Consider the following 16,540-nt stretch of genomic DNA (forward strand, 5'->3'; position numbering starts at 1 on the left):
CAAAGTTTGATTAATTTGGCCAGTACCTGGATACAGTATTTCATTTTTTCATTGGCCTTATGGCATCTAACTTCTTGGCTTTCTTCGTCATGGGAGGGGGTTCCCAAAAGATCCCCAACCCCAAGTTACTCCCAATTCAGTTCCCTTGACCCGTCAGGTGTTTATTATTCAATTAGGTAATATCTGCTTTCACGACTTCTTTCAAGTGTGCTTGGTGGCTCCAGCAACAAAAATATAAGTTACAAGTTCACACAAAATAAAACAAAACAAGAAATCCACTTTATATGAAGTAGACAGTTAAGGTCTAACTGGGTCGATAAGGCAGTTTCTGAGAATCACGTCTCCAGTGCCCTAAGGGACCAAGCACCAGCTCCATTCAGGACTTCCACAGGGAACTGGCTGCTCACCTTCCATGGACCTGGAGAAATGCACTGGCAAACACATGACTGACAAGTTTTTATTTAACGGCACATCTCTAGGAACATAAGGAGGCCACAAGTTAATGTTGTTAAAAAATCGAACATCTGCTAAACAGATGTTGCATTTAATAAAGCCATCTAAGACTGAAAAAGAGACATGAGACTACCACAGAGAACTGGCCATCCAGAGCTGAATTTCGCCTTCAATGAAACACTGGCTACTACAGGAGAGGAAGTCTCTACCGTCAAAGCAAAGGGGCTGGAGGTGCTCAGCGGTCAGGAGACTCGTTGACCAGATGCAGCGAACTCAGTGAGGCACTTGAGAGCTTGTGGTTTGGGAATGCCACCTCTACTGTGAGGATGGGTGAGTTATCCGATAGCTCTACGCAACTTCCCTTAGGTCCTATCTAGTTGGGCCCTCCATATTCCAACTGCAAAAAAAAAAAACACTGAAGATGACAAGTCCATGCCTAGCCCTACAGTCTTGCTCTCTCTTCCTTCCTTCAACCTTTCATAAACAGTACACCAAGGGAAACAGTTCTCAGCTCTCAGGAAACAGGGTCTTAGATGCTTTTGGAGGTTGAGGCACAAAATAGCAATGGAAATTCCTTTCATCTTGTGGCACTGATTTAGCTTCAGTCTTGATTTCTCTTCCACTTCCTCTTCTTCCCCCAATTCATACCACCCCCCCCCACAGATATATTGGCACACAACAGTTCTAGGTGACGATCTCTATTGGGATTTTCCAGCAGAAGAGACTCCGTTTTTTGTCATCCTTAAGTTCCCATTTCACCACCACTTTAACCTGGAGAAAAAGGAAAAATAAAAGTGTGGCCTGATCTTAATCCATCATTGGTAACCAAGTATCCCAGCTACAGATGATAAGAGATCGCCTACTTCCTCATCCTTCTCTTTTTAAGTCATGTCATCATGAAGACTGCTTAGGATTTGAGACTGTGGCCTTCAAACTCAGAAGGGTGAACCAAGTTATGCCCAACATTGGTTTTAGCAGCATCACATACTAACCTAACTGATTGGCCAAATACAATCATGAAGGACTCTTCTCACTCTCAGAGCAGTGGGACATAAGTGAACCTTGCATAAAAAATAATTTACATTTTAACAATTTCTCATGTATTTGGCAATCTGATCCAGCCTTTTCCAACTAGAACCATGAAGATCAGAGAACAGAAAGGTTAGAGTCTTAAGCAGATTCTTGGAGACAGAAAGAGTAGAGGTTACCACAACCAATGGGAAGAAGTTACTGCTTAATGGATAGAGTTTCTATTTGGGGTGATGAAATAAAGTTAGATTCTAAAGTATAAGGAAACTTTGTTAGCTGGAAATAGAAATGGAAATGCCAAAGCACAAAGGATGTTTCAAAGAAACTTACGGCTATATGAATCATTTCAGTGACAACAACCCTAAGTTGTGATACAATTAGAATTAACTTTCTGATAATATATCTTATTACAGAGCAATCTTGCCTTGTTACATTCATACAGTTGGGTGTCCCCTCTAATTCTTAATAATTCACTGACATTTTGCAGGTCGTTTCTTATGTAGCTATCAGCTTGTCATTAGTTATTACTTTCTCTTTTGTACTCAAGTGCTTCTTCATTATGCAACAAGAGTTACAATGATACCCAGCTTCTTGAAACTTTTGTGAGTTTTTCAAGATCGTTACACATCAATTACTGCTTCACATGGTTCTTTAACATAGTTTGAGTTGTTTTTCAAATTAAATGTAATTCACTTAAAAAACTACCCTATATTAGGTACCTATTCTGTACCAGGCCCTGAGTTGACATTCTCATACTTAACTGAGGTTCAGAAATGTCCACAATTATGTGGCTACTCCACAAATTAACCTACAAATCTGTCCCTGATCTGTATAGTCTCTGGCATCCCTTAAGCACAGGGTCCCTATCAGGGTCTCTTTAGAATGTCCTTTAATCACTTGCCTTTTCTAGAAAATAAATGGCCAGACCTGCCTGGGTTCTACTTTACTTCTTCTCAAGAAATGCAGCTATTCTTTTTCATGGGAAAAAAGCAACTCCTTTACTTCTTCCATTCTTATCAAGATTCCTGCCTTTAATACAAGACCCACTCAAACAGGATATAATCTCACAAGTGCTTAGTAGAAAAAGAAGTACGTAGAGCAGGGTGGGTCAGAGGTGGAGGTGGTGTGGGGTAGAGAAAGAAAAGTGGAAAAAGCTATCTCTCTGCTGTGAAGCTAACAAATGATTGCTATTTTGTGACGAGATTAACAGAGAAACCAGATTTTTCCGATTACAATACTAAAACAACTGGATCTTGGGCTATTTGGTATCTAGTTTAAAATCTCTTAACATTGCACTGTCTTGAGAGTCACAAGACCCAGACCTAAATCTAGGCTGTAATGTTTATCAGCAGAGCAGACTCTGTCCATAACTTCTGAGGCTCAAATTTCTTCATCTGTAAACTAGGGTGGACATGAGAATAGGAAATAGTGTATAAAAATACTATATATGGTATATAAAATTGGCATCACTGGGTATAGGCTAACCATTAGGTCACAGTCCAAGAACAAAGGGGTATATTGAAAACCATCTGCCCTACCCCATGATTGCTGGGATGGTTAGGTTCAGGTGTCAACCTGACCAGGTGATGGCGCTCAGTTGTCTGGTCAAGCAAGCACTGGCCTGTTACTGCAAGGACTTGCCTCATTAGTAATTGATCGTACCTTTGGCTGATTATATCTATAATCCACTGAGGAGATTGCCATCAGCAGTCAGAAGAGAGAATTTTCAGCCAGCTTCTCCTGGGGAATTCACTGAAAACCTTCATCGGAGTTCCCAGCTCACAGCCTGCCCTGTGGAGTTAGGATTTGTGCATCCCCAGTTGCATGAGACACTTTTATTAAAATCTCATATTTACAGTGTCTCCTGTTGGTTCTTGTTTCCCTAGAGAACCATGACTAAGACGATTGCTGTCCTCAGGCTTTGGCTTCCTCACCAAACAGATGAGGAATCCTTGGACTTCTTAGCCCCAATCTTTGCTTCCTGCTTCCTCCCCTCAGATTTCTAATCCAGTCACAAGGCCTCCAGAGTCCTCACCCACAATGTCACTTACACAGGGGTATTCACTTTTCACTGGTAGTTTATTCAGGTAGGTATAGGTCTGGTCTTTTACGATGGGACACTTAATTCCACTCTTACAACCATCAGGTTCAGGAATCATAAAGGGAACTTCAACGCCAAACAGAATGCCATGCACCAAGGCTGTGCTGTTTTGAGACTGAATTTCTACAGAGAAAATAAAGAGAATCAGATGGTGAAGAAACAGTCCATTTCAAAACTCTCCATACAAAATTTAGACATATTCTCAAGCACTGGCATTTCTATGACAGCAAATCAGAAGTCTGTACCTTTTAATTCCCAGAGTCTATTTCTTCTTTTATGCCTAGTTTCTAGGATGAAGCAAGCATTCACTATCAAATTTGAAAAAAAAATGACTGAATCATGCAAAATGAAGCAATCAACAGTGTCCTTTTCTCTAACCCTGCTTGGCTCTTCACTGGCTTTCAGTTTCTCAAGATAATCTGAGTTATCTGGATAACCTTCCCCAACGAGGTAGCTGATCTTTGGCAGTAAACTAATCAGAGTGTAATGTATGTCTTAACATTTTAGAAGACTGTTCTCTGAATTCCCATCTGTTCTATACCTGCCCAGAGGATTCCACTATAAATTAAAAATACAAAGGAAGGCAAAATGGAAAGAGGGATAAAGGAGTCTCCAGAGAAATGCCATGGGCTGTAACAATGGTGAAAGAGGTAACCTTTTAGAATCTGTTTAAAATCATAAGATTAGGAGGAGAGACAATCATTTCCTGTCAGCCTCCATCCTTCATGTCACAAGACAGCAGAGACCCTTGGCAGGAGGAATAAAAGCATTACAAAATTAGGGCAGCTAGAGTTATGGGCTATTAGGGTATTCTGGAGAGTCAATATATTGGCTCTATTTCTTTTTCTCATTTGGGACGACTTTTTTTTTTAAAGAAGTTGTGGGTTTACAGAACAACCACACATAAAACACAGGATTTCCATATACCACTCCACCACCGCTGTGCCTTGGTACGGGACATTTGCTTCACTTGATGACAGCACTTTTTAAAAATTGCACCTTTTTACAGAAACAGTAGTTAACCTTTGGTACAACTGATGAAAGATGATTAAAATAGTCCCATTAACTACCATTCATAGTTTCATAAGGTGTATTTTTTCCCATACACTACCCTATTATTAACACTTTGTACTAGTTAGTGTACATTTGTTATAGAACATTGCTTTACTAATATATATCTCAGAGTAGGATTCTGTTTGGAGTGTGTTGTGCTTCATGGACATGTATATTTATGTCTTTTAGTAGAGTTTGAAAATTTTCAGCCATTATTTCCTCAAATATTCTCTCTGCCCCTTTTCTATTCTTTCCGGGACACCCATGACGTGTATGTTTCTGCATTTCATGCTGCACAAAAATCCCTGAGATATGCTCAAGTTTTTCAATTCTTTGCTCTATCTGTTCTTCTGACCGTCTTATTTTGATTGCCCCGTACTCTAGCTCGCTGATTCTTCTACCTGTTCAAATCTGCTGTTGTATTATCTCTAGTGTTGTTTCTTTGATACTTTCAAGTTCTTTTTCATGTTCACACATTGTCTCCTTAGTGCCCTTTCTCTCTTTATGCATATTTTTCTGCATCTCTTTGAACTGATTTAGGAGATTTGTTTGAACATCTATGACTAGTTCTTCCAAATTCCGTGTCTAAATTCTGTGTTTTAAATTTGTTTCCTTGAATGAGCCATATCTTCCAGTTTCTTAGTATGGCTTATAATTTTTTGCTGATGTCTAGGCATTTGATTATCTTGGTAAGTTAACTCTGAAGATCAGCCTCTTCCTCTTGTCTAAGGTTTTATTATTATTATTTTTACTCATTTGTCCATGCCCTGAATAAAGGGAGCATCAGCCACAAGGTTTTCACAATCACATGGTCACACTGTAAAAGTTATATTGTTATATAATTGTCTTCAAGAACGAAGGCTCCTGAAACACAGCTCAAAAGTTTCAGCTATTTCCCTCTAGCAACTCCAATACACCATGAACTAAAAAGGGATATCTATATAACGCATAAGAATAACCTATCAACTCTGAAATCTCTCAGCCGCTCAGACTTTACTTTGCCTCCTTTCTCTCTTCCTGTTTGGTCAAGAAGGCTTTCTCAATCCCATGACGCGGCTCCTGGCTCATCCCTGGGAGTCATGTCTCATGTTACCAATGAGATATACACCCGTGGCAGTCATGTCCCCTGTGGTGGGGAGGGCAGTGAGTCCATCTGCTGAGCTGGCTTAGTGAGGCCACATATGAGCTACAAAAGAGGTTCTCTGGTGGGGGGGGGGGCTCTTAAGCAGAATTAGAAGTAGGGGTAGCGTCTCCTTTGCAGAAATAAGTTTCATAGGGCAAGCCCCAAGACCAAGGGCTCAGCCTATTGAATTGGTTGTCCCCACCGCTTGTGAGAATATCAGGAATTCCCCAGATGGGGAGTTTAATACCTGCTCCTTTCCCCTAGTCTCTCAGGTGGACTTTTGCAAATACTTTTTTATTCTCTGCCCAAATTACTCTGGGATATACTGGGACATTAACCTGTATAAACCAACAAGACCTCACTCTCTCTCTCAAGATTCCATGCAATTACAGTGTTCACATAAACTGACCATACAAATTAGATGATGTGCTACCAAAAATATAAATTTTGCACAAAATAAACATCTCTTCCTTTGGTCTAACACAGAAGTTGAAGTTTTTAATATAGACCATATCATCCTTTACCCTATATTCTGATTTACCTTAGTTCTATCCAGATCAACTTCACTCATATCTCTAGTCAAAGTCTGATCACTTTTTCCACTTTTTAAACAGTTCCTGTATGGAGTACTGCTGACTTTCATAGCTTCAGTGCTCTAACTCTGAGTCTCAGGTGTCACACAAATAGCTCAGTATCTCAGAATTTAGAAAGAGTAGTTACAAGTCCAGAATAGATATGACTGCTATAAGAGTTTATAATCTAGGAACCTTTACAATAGGCCCCAGCCTGATAACCCATGCTCTCAACCTCGATTCTGAGTTTGTATATTATAGTTAGTCCATATGAGGCATAATAATATTTGTCTAGGGAGTTTATAATCTAGGAACCTTTACAATAGGCCCCAGCCTGATAACCCATGCTCTCAACCTCAATTCTGAGTTTGTATATTATAGTTAGTCCACATGAAGCATGATATTTGTCTTTTTGTTTCTGACATTTCATTCAACATACTGTCCTCATGGTTCAGTCACCTGGTTGCATGCCTCACATAAGGTTTCATTGATTGGTTTTGTGTTAAGGATTCTCTTTGACATGTAGTCCAACTTATTCTGGACCCCTACAACAGCCCAAGTTGAGGAGATTTTCTCAGCTCTTCTTCATCTGATTCTAGCCTTGGATATGCAGTACAACTTTTAAATCTGCAGTTTTTGTGTAATTGTTTCATCTCCAAGAGAAAACTTTCTTTCCTCTGTTCCTTCTCTGGGAATCTTGATCTGATCTGTTTTTGCGCAGATTTTTCTCTCCAGCTCCTATGATTTGTTTAAATTCGCTCCCTCACTCAGTACCATTTTCTTTACACTTTTCAGTTCTAGGACCCTCCAGTCTTACAGCAGTTCAGTTTTAAACAACCAACTAAGCAAACAAACAAAAGAAACTCCTTTAAATTGTTTTTTCTCTGTGACGCTTCTCTGCCTTCAGTTTCCTCCTGGTTAAGGTATACTGCCCAGGAAGCCAGATGGGATCACTCCAGAAAAGTCCACTCTGCATTTAGGAAGTCCAACAAACAAGTCCCTCTGGCTCGAGGGAGTCCAGCACTTGGCTGCTATTCTGCCAATGGTTTCTCTGCCCATGCCCCACCTATCCCCCCACCCATGGGACCCTTTTATCTGCAGCTCTCCTCTCCAGCAAGTGCTCTGTCTTCTTGGGGTCTCTGTACCTGGATATGTGTGGGCTTCTAACTCACTGCTGTGAATTACTCTATGGTTTGTGTCCCTAGTGGGAGGGACCCAAGGTGCTACCCCTGGAGAACTCCAAGATGCATGGGTCCTAGTGATGGGGAGAGAAGAGAACAGGCCTTTTCAGGCTGGAAGCTTCCTACCTAATATTTGTTTCTTTCTCTGATTCAGCACTTGTGGAGTCCTCCTCCAGTCTCTACCATTCTCCAGAGTTCAAAGCAAGTGGAATTTGTCCTTATATTTGCTGAATCCCTGGGGAGATTTTTCAGGGGATATCCTGTGTTGCCATAGTGATGATGTCCCAGAAACTTTTTTTTTTTTAATTTCATTTATTTATTTATTTTGCATGGACAGGCACTGGGAATCAAACCAGGGTCTCCGGCATGGCAGGCGAGAACTCTGCCTGCTGAGCCACAGTGGCCTGCCCCCAGAAACTTTTTTGGGGGATGATTTTTGTTTAGAAGGTATTTTTGCTTCTGAACTTTAGGGGTGGGGTGGGGGAGGGTATCAGGGTATAGCCCAGGTAAACAACCAGGGAGCTAGTACTTGAAGCTATCTTTAGACTTAAGATCAAGAGATGACAGGAACTTTTTTATTTTTTAATTAGATTTTCTAATCTAGTGTTATGAGATAGGAAATAAGAAAGGAGTCAAAGCAGATGCTCTGCCCAGAAATAAATGTTTTATATTTGTCTAGATTCTTGGGAATCTGAAGAGGATAAATGTGGTACAAGGAACAAATCCCAACAATATTTTTTTAAACTGAAGAAGAACACTCAGATTTCTTGATTGTTTCTTGGGTTCCTGGTGGGTTTCCTAAACATTACAAAGGCTGTTAAATCCATTAATTACACCTTTATTTTCAGGCAAGACTCAACAGCTGAAAGGTATTCTGCTTAAAATAACATCATGGAGGCATTACGAAGTCTACAGGATTGGGGCCCTTACTAATACTCTGAAGAGTCTGTATCTAAATAGAGTTGACACTCCCATTAAAACCTGTTGTGACATATGGGCCAAGATAGGACCCAGAAAAGCTAAGCTGTGCTTTCTAACCTGTGAACACATTGCTTTTCAAGGGGTTGTACAACAGTGAGAACACCAGGAAATCTCTTCGTTAGTCTCATGGAAGTAGTGACCACGGCTGTGGGAAAAGGGCACATGGGAACCCAGTATGAGAAGGGTGTCTGCAGTCATGGTGGGTCTCACCTTTGCATGATTTGGAAGGGAAGACACAAAATCTTGCTTGACTCCTCTCACCCCATGCCACGCTTACTCAAATATGTGAGATTTATGTAATACTTTAGGATGAATTTGAGGGAAACAGACACTTTTACTCACTGCTGCTGAAGGTCACATTGACACTGTAAGACTGTCCTTTGTGCAGCTGGCAGGGCTGAGTGGGGCACGGGCTCACATTTAGTTCCTTTACAACACCAACCTCAGAACCTGCAGAAGAAAAATTAATCAGAATAGGAGGGAACCACCTAAGCAACCCCTCCCCAATGGGAAGGTGCTTCGTTCTCCTAATTAGACTGAGCTCATTCTCTCCTGACTGCCTTCTTGAGGATGAAATCTTTAAGATAATGTCCAATTAAAAACCAGTATCTTGGCTCAGCAGAGTATAGTTCTCGTCTGCTGTGCTGGAGACCTGGGTTTGATTCCCAGTGCCTGCCCATGCAAAAGAAAAAACAAAACAAAACAAAACAAAAAACCAGTATCTTGATTCATCTTACTGCTAAAATCATAGCCTGTAAATGAGATGAAAAGAGGGGCTAGCTGGTTTCCTGGCCATAAGAAATTCATTATTTTTCAAACTCAATAACAGTCAGGGACCATGTCCACAAAACGTTATTGCAAGCTCAGAGAGACAGAGATTGGAGTACAGGTTGCTGGGGCAGGGAGAATGGGGAACTACAGCGTAATGGAGATATGGTTTCTGTTTGGGAAGAAGGGAATGTTTTAGTAACGGAAGGTGGTGAGGATTCCACAACACTGTGAACGAGATTAATCCCACTGAATGGTATGCTTGGGAGTATCTGAGATGGAAAAGTTACATTTATGCTACCACAATTTTAAAAAGAGCAACTGCAGAGACAACGACAATGAAAGGCAATACATGATCTTGGATAGGATCTAACAAGGGAGGTCAAGGAGACTTAAAAGGAGATAATTAAGACATACGAAAAAATTGGAAAAAAAATGTAAGCTCTACATTCATGTTAAATTTCTTAAACTTGATAATTGCACTTAAAGTGGTTACATAAATGAGTATTTTTGCTCTTAGGGAATGTACATGTCCGTATTAAGTGTTTAAGGAGCATGACATATACAATCCACATTCACTCAAGTATTCTGGGGTCTGGGGGCGGGTAAAGGTAAGGCGTTCTCTATGGGGTATGTATCATTTCTATGACTGTCTTGTACATTGGAAAGGACTTCAAAAGAAAAAGTTCACAACCTTTTCAAATTTCTTGACATCAGTACCACCTCCTTATCCCTCACCACTATTCTCTTTCTATCCTAGAGGTTCAATTCCCATATCCGTTGTGATTTTCAGTAATGGAGAGTTATCTTCTGTTCAGATTTTATATCCCTTCCCCAAATCCTGGCAAATCCTTTGCCCAGCACTGTATCTTTTTGAAATCTCTTCCTTCTTTAGCCCCAACTTGGCTTCCTAGAGAAATAAGCAGAACTATTAAAGGTATAGGGGGAAAAATGAAAAGTATCAGAACATTCTGCCTTGGCTTTTGAAATCAGGCTGATTCTAGAAGTCCACACACTTCTGAGTAAGTGGACTAACAAATTTAAGAGGAATTATCATTTTAACTCTTAAAGTGGAGTGCCTACCATTTCTGTTCTGGGAACTGCACTGACTTCATCCTCCACTCTGTACTTCTGAGTGTTCTTCAGGTATTCAGTCATTTCTTTGAGGGAAGAAATCTTAAAAGTCCACTTACGCGTCATGAAATATTTGGACTGGAAAAATAACAGGCAGTACCTTGAATCTTGACCAAGTCATTAGGACCTTGAATTTTTTCCAAGGATCAGAGGGTTGAACTCTTAAAGAGGACTGAGATCAAGGTCTTTATAGTTCCAACAGAAGTTTACGGCCCTAATAAAACTCAAATCCAAATAGGGCAGAGTCATATAGCAAAGATGGCAGAGGTACCAGATGCACTAAAGAATACCGCCTCTGACTCTAGGTTTCTTTCCCTATGGAAATACCTACTTTGCCTGTATCTATAGAGCTGTTGGAAATAACACATTTGCAAATACTGCAAATGCTTAAAAAAACAAGGGCCACCTACAGGGAAGCAGTAGGAAAAGAGAACTAGGATTAATCCGACTTGCCAGTATTGTTTCTGAGAAGTCTCAAAAACTGATCTATAACTCACAAACTCAGGCTTAGCTCAGGAGCCATCTAATAGAAGACACACTGAGGAATAACACCAGACGTTTGCTATAAATCTTTTCCATCTGTGAATTAATACTTTCTTTTAAAATTTCATATTTGATGGCTGACAGGGGGTTTAGCAAATTCGCCAGCGCCCCTGCTCCACATCCTGGGCAACCTATAGAAAAATCAACATTCCCATTTCGCACAAGCAATGGCTCAAGCCCTAGCTCTGCCATTTCCATTTGGAATCTCAAGACTAGCTATTCCCAAACTGTTCCCACTTCTCCCCTAATCTTTCAATCACACCCTAATGTTTCTTTCTCCCCATTGGCTGCCCAAACTTTGACGGCATGCTCCTACCAGTGAGATTAATTTTAAGCATGCATCTGCAACATACAAATATTCTACTTTGGAAACCTGTGTTCTTCAAAACAGGTGGCTTTGGGGGCAAGGACTAAGTCTTAAAAAAATCTCAGTCTAAACAAACATAAAAATGCTGCCTGTACAAAATAAATGCCTGACCAAGAAAAGTTAAGTACAGGTCTTTAAAAATCTTGTTTCCTTACCCAGTTTCCTGAAAATGACAGCCAAAAGGGAGCAAATGCAAGTGCCCTGCCTAGTAAGAGAGTCTGTGACAGAGTTAAGCTCATCCAGTCGCCATCGGGGAGAGGCAGACTCTGGGGCCTGATACCTTAGGTTAAAATCTGAGTTACTGTAATATTTACTGTATAAAGTCAAGGCAAGATACTTAACCTTTCTGGGAATAATAAGAGCACCTACCTCAGACGGCAGGTGAACTAATGTATGTACAGCTGCTCTTAAGTTAGTGGAATATAGTAGAGCTACGTAAGTTTTCACTATTGTCATTATCAGATTCAGTCAATGAATTTAATCTAGAATAGCTGCTCCTGGATGGTTTAGCAAGCTCCCTTTTGATTCAAATGCCAGACCTCTCACTTCAAATATACTTTGTGGATAGAAATTACTGGTCTAGTAAATAGGACAGATTCTGTCTCAAAAGTAGAATGAATGCATGAAGACACACAGCAAACTGCAGGTAGAGAGATTATGTTTCCCGCCCCCCCCTAAGGTGACAAACTTTTATTGATTTCCCAGTACATACTCAGCTGGGTTCCAGCTTGGGGAGGGAAGGTCACAATAGCTGCTCTGTTGGTGGAGGTGCATGCCTCCTCCCACTGGGGTCTTGGAGCACCAGAGAAAAAAGGGAGTGGGAGAGGGGAGCTCGGCATGGCAATGGCACCCTGAGCCCAGGGCTCCTTTCCAGAGGTGTACTCGTAGCAGGAAGGGGAACAAGGGGCAGCAAGGGAAGGAAACCTCCAACCTGGCCTGCAACTCCTCCTTCCGCCCCCCCCCCCCCCCCCAGGGGCCAGGAGGGTAGGGTAAGAGGGAAGGCACCAAGCCTTGAGTCTGTCGGCCCTTCCCACCAGGCACTAGGCTTAAGGCCTCCAGGTGAGGCCAAGCCATTACGTGTGAGGTTTCTCCAGGAGCTCAGCAGCAGGAGAGGCCAGACAAAGGCAGATGGGCTGTGCCACAGGGTGGGCAAGGGCCAGGCTCAGCCCCAGGCATTAATCTCTGGGAGGTCTACCTCGTTTGCCCAAGTAGAGGAAATGGCTCTCTGGCTCAGGTCGTGTTCAGCTCTGCTTTTTTCCTATAGAGACAACTTCAGGGAGGTGGGGGTCAGAGGTGATGGAGCCTCCTGAGGCCCCTGGAAAAGGGGTTAGGAGCCCCAAGCCCATGAATGTGGGGTGGGGAGCAATCTGGGTACCCCTAGTTGTTCTGTCCAGGCAATTAAATATGTATTAAGGCAGTGTAGAGGTGTTGGACTGGGAAGGGCCTAGTCACCATTTGGTAGCCCACTGCAAACTGGTAGGTGAGCATGGGGATAGAGACTTGGGCAGAGAGAAAACCTGCCTTTGCAACCTGGAGAAGGGCAGGACCCAGTCTCCAGTGGAGCACCCAGTTGGGGTGGCCAGAGGGGATAGGGAAAGTAACAGAGGAAAGGCCTAGAGAGCAGTCCTGGTCACTGGAGAGGAGGTAAGAAAGGGTGATTACGTACTGATTCTGCCTTTTGGCTTTCAGGCCTCGCCCTCATCCAGGGACATGAGAGAAAATTCACCTCTGATGGAATCATTGAGTTAACTCAATGTATACCATTTCTTAACACAGGCTCTCAGATGAGAGAGGGAGAAAAGATGGAGCCAGGCCTTTCTCCTTGGTGTCGCAAGCCTAGACCCTATCAGAGACATATCTGCCAACTTGGTTTCTGGGGCCCCAGAGGCTGCTAACTCTGCAAGATTTTTCGAATTTCTGCCTATAACAAATTTTAAAAGATAGCGATCACCTATACTAGCTACTTGTCCCTTTTCCCTCCTGTGTTCTGTATCAGCCAAATGACTCCTGAACGCAGTGTATCTTCTCGGCCAGCAGGCTTTGGAGCCTAGGTTTGTTTCATTACAGAGGGTGAAGACAGTATGTGTGGGTGTATGTGTGAATGATAAAGAAGTAACCCTGCATTCTAATAAAATGTCTGACTTGGGTTAACCAGAAGCTTGTCTACACCTTCAGTATTCAATGGACAGTCATGGGACCGTTACGACTTTATCCTGAGAATTAATTAAAACTTCCTTTTGAAGTCAAGAAATGGTCTAGAAGGGTCCTCTTCATCTGGGACCTCTTGGTATTACTTTGGTCCTTCTTTCAGAAACACCTTTGACAACTGGCTCATGTACATCTTTCTGGCAGAAAGCCTTGGCAAGTTGGAAGAGTACAAAAACAATCCAAAATCTCACTTTTGGGCCAGGTTCAGACTGAAGCACAGTAGACAAAAGGTTTGTATACACGAAGGAAGAACCAACGTAGAAAGATGTCCAATTACTTGCACTAGCAGAGGCAGGGCAAGGGTCCCCAACAGATCTAAGGTAGTAGCTACTGAGTGAGTCTCCTCATCATTAGTCCTGTGGCACAACATCTTGAGTGGTTCCTATAGCTAGCCTGGATCATTTTCATGGGAGAATTATATCTGATTGGGAGCTGGTGTCCTGTGCTCTCATCCCAGGCAGCCTCTGGGCCAGGCCGGCTCTCCCTGACTCTTCCCTGGCCTGGCAAAGTTGGTGGCTGAGATTGTTTTGCAATTAACAGATTAGCTTAGCGCTTAAAAGACAAAATAGTGGGTCACGGTGGCTCAGTGGCAGAGTTCTTGCCTGCCATGCCAGAGACACAGGTTCAGTTCCTGGTGCCTGACCATGAAAAAAAAAAGAAAAGATAAAATAGATATATTTTGTTTTCTCAGTTTGTGTCTACCCTTGATGGAAGAGCTTTTTAAACTATCAACATATTGACCAACACTGCTCCAGCTAAGTCTATAAATAATACCTTTAAGTTCCTTATGCTCAGTTTGCTTCTTCCTCATGGCAAAATTCTCAAATTGTATATACAAGGATCTGGTTTTTAGGTATCAGAAACAGTTTGAGAAGCACTTTCTTATACTCCACCCAATCTTCTATTGGAGAGGGGAAAAATGCAAAAACAACTGAAAATCAGTGCTTGTACTAAAGCTTCCAATGTCCAAGCTCCTGCTTGCTTTGGGTCACATGATTTAGTAGGAACCAGCAAAGGGTAGTACTAGTCACTACTTCATCTAGTTTCTCGGTTGTAGAAAAGATTCTTAGACTTCCAATGTCAATGAAATAAACTCTTTCAGCCTCAACCTGCAAACATTGCGAAACTAAAATTTGCTTGGCCCCATCTCTTGCTTGAGGAAATCCCATCTCCCCAGGAAGTGTAGAGTGGCACTCAAAGCTCTTTTGCTGTGTGCCTAAGTTTTCACATTGTATTTCCCAATTTGAATGTAAATTGAAACCCTCCTTCCTGTAAGAGGTTCTTCTCCTAGGTGTTGTCTGCTTTTTTTCAATTGAGTAGAGCCATTTCCAAGTTTATTTCACCTAAACTACTCTTATTTTAAAATGTTATTGAGGGTGGCTCAGCAGGCAAGAATGCTTGCCTGCCATGCTGGAGGACCCGGATTCGATTCCCAGTGCCTGCCCATGTTTAAAAAAAAAAAATGTTATTGAAACCCAAAGAGGCTCATAAATAACACTCAATTTTCTACTGCTTACTAGCTGGAACCTTGGGCAAGTTACTCTATGTGCTTCAGTTTCCTCACAATCTGTAAAGAGATCATAAGTATGGAATAAGTTAATAAAGTCAACATAGTGTCTTCATCCAAATAGTAGCCACTAAGTTTAATGAGGGGAAAGGTCATAACTTGGCCATTCATAGGACTATTTCAAGTGGGGATAGAGACTTGGACAGAGAGAAAACCTGCCTTTGCAACCTGGAGAAGGGCAGGACCCAGTCTCCAGTGGAGTACCCAGTTGGGGTGGCCAGAGGGGATAGGGAAAGTAACAGAGGAAAGGCCTGGAGAGCAGTCCTGGTCACTGGAGAGGAGGTACGAAAGGGTGATTACGTACTGATTCTGCCTTTTGGCTTTCAGGCCTCGCCCTCATCCAGGGACATGAGAGAAAATCCACCTAAACTAAACTGAGTATCTTAGCTCAGTGGGACAAGTGTTGATAGACCAGCAGTCTTCATTCCTTGATCCATTCTGTGTCCTAGCTCCCATACCTACCCATTCTTCTGTGTGACTCTGGGTAAGCTACCCAACATCTCTGAAATTCCACAACTGACTATATGATCTCCAGGTTTCCTTCCAGCTCAAAAACTTGGAAAATCAGTTTCATAACTCTTTCATCAATCACTGTACCTCTCCACCCTAGCAGAGTTCTGCTAGAACAATCAATTCCGTACACGTGACTGAACTCACTCAGGATTTCTATTCCCGGTTGTATTTTCCCGCAAAGATTCCAACCACAGCGGCCACACTTACGTGTCACAAGGTGGGACTAGAAACACGAGTTTTATAGAAGGAAAAACTGATTAATTCAGAATCAGAAAATTCCAACGGGAAAAATCAAGAAAAGAGGATTTGACTTTTAACTTGTCAGCAGAAAGAAAAGGAAACGGAAGGGGGTGGTGGCGGTGACGGTAGGTGGTTATCAAGATACAAGGCAAAAATAAAACGAAGTTGGGCGCTCCTTCCCTCACCCTCAGCTCTGGCTGACCGCCCTACAAACTTCAGGAAACTTCAGCAGAACGCCCACCACCCCAGGGAGCGTTCAAGGACTCCCCCCACCCCCACCCCCGCCAAATACTCGCATTTCATGCAGAGACAAGTTGTGAGCGACTGGGTTTCATCGAGGCAAGCCCCCTGTCCCACACGTCAGCCATGGACTCCCGCGGGTTCCTCCCAGCCCAGCCTGCGGGGCTCAGCACGAGGCCGGTCCGCAGAGGGCGCGGGAACCTCGCGCTGCCCCGGAGCTCACCGCAGTCCTTGAAGTACACCGGCTCGGCCAGGGCAGCGGCGCTGAGCGCCAGGAGCAGGAGCGCAGGGGCCAGGAAACGCATCGCAGCTAAGGAAGGTCCCAGCGCGAGCAAGGAAGAAAAGGCCACCGCGGTCACGAGATAAACCTGCCCAGTGGGGGCCGAGGAGGGGGCCAGTCAGGCGACCAGTCATCACCAACAGGGCCGAGGCCTGCCCGAGCCCCGCCCCCAGATCCAGAGAGCCAG

General features: G+C 42.8%; 1 protein-coding gene across 1 annotated transcript; it reads right to left on the bottom strand.

The window, feature by feature from the left end:
• Positions 1–443: 443 nt before the first annotated feature.
• NPC2 (NPC intracellular cholesterol transporter 2) lies at positions 444–16,532 on the bottom strand. The gene is made up of 4 exons (XM_077123050.1): positions 16,297–16,532; positions 8,836–8,943; positions 3,534–3,706; positions 444–1,224 (listed from the first exon to the last, which is right to left on the bottom strand). Exons 1-4 carry the CDS (start codon positions 16,376–16,378, stop codon positions 1,138–1,140), a joined length of 450 nt encoding a protein of 149 aa, XP_076979165.1. The 5' UTR covers positions 16,379–16,532; the 3' UTR covers positions 444–1,137.
• Positions 16,533–16,540: the final 8 nt, after the last annotated feature.

Source organism: Tamandua tetradactyla, chromosome 12, assembly GCF_023851605.1.
Source record: "Tamandua tetradactyla isolate mTamTet1 chromosome 12, mTamTet1.pri, whole genome shotgun sequence".
Classification (NCBI taxonomy): Eukaryota; Metazoa; Chordata; class Mammalia; order Pilosa; family Myrmecophagidae; genus Tamandua; species Tamandua tetradactyla.

Excerpts from the sequence above, each read along its gene's own strand:
- NPC2 (XM_077123050.1), bottom strand. The coding sequence starts at position 16,378 with ATGCGTTTCCTGGCCCCTGCGCTCCTGCTCCTGGCGCTCAGCGCCGCT. Across the intron at positions 3,707-8,835 it reads CAATGTGACCTTCAGCAGCA|AAATTCAGTCTCAAAACAGC; the intron begins GTGAGTAAAAGT and ends TTTTCTCTGTAG. Across the intron at positions 1,225-3,533 it reads TGAAAAGTGAATACCCCTGT|GTTAAAGTGGTGGTGAAATG; the intron begins GTAAGTGACATT and ends CTTTTTCTCCAG.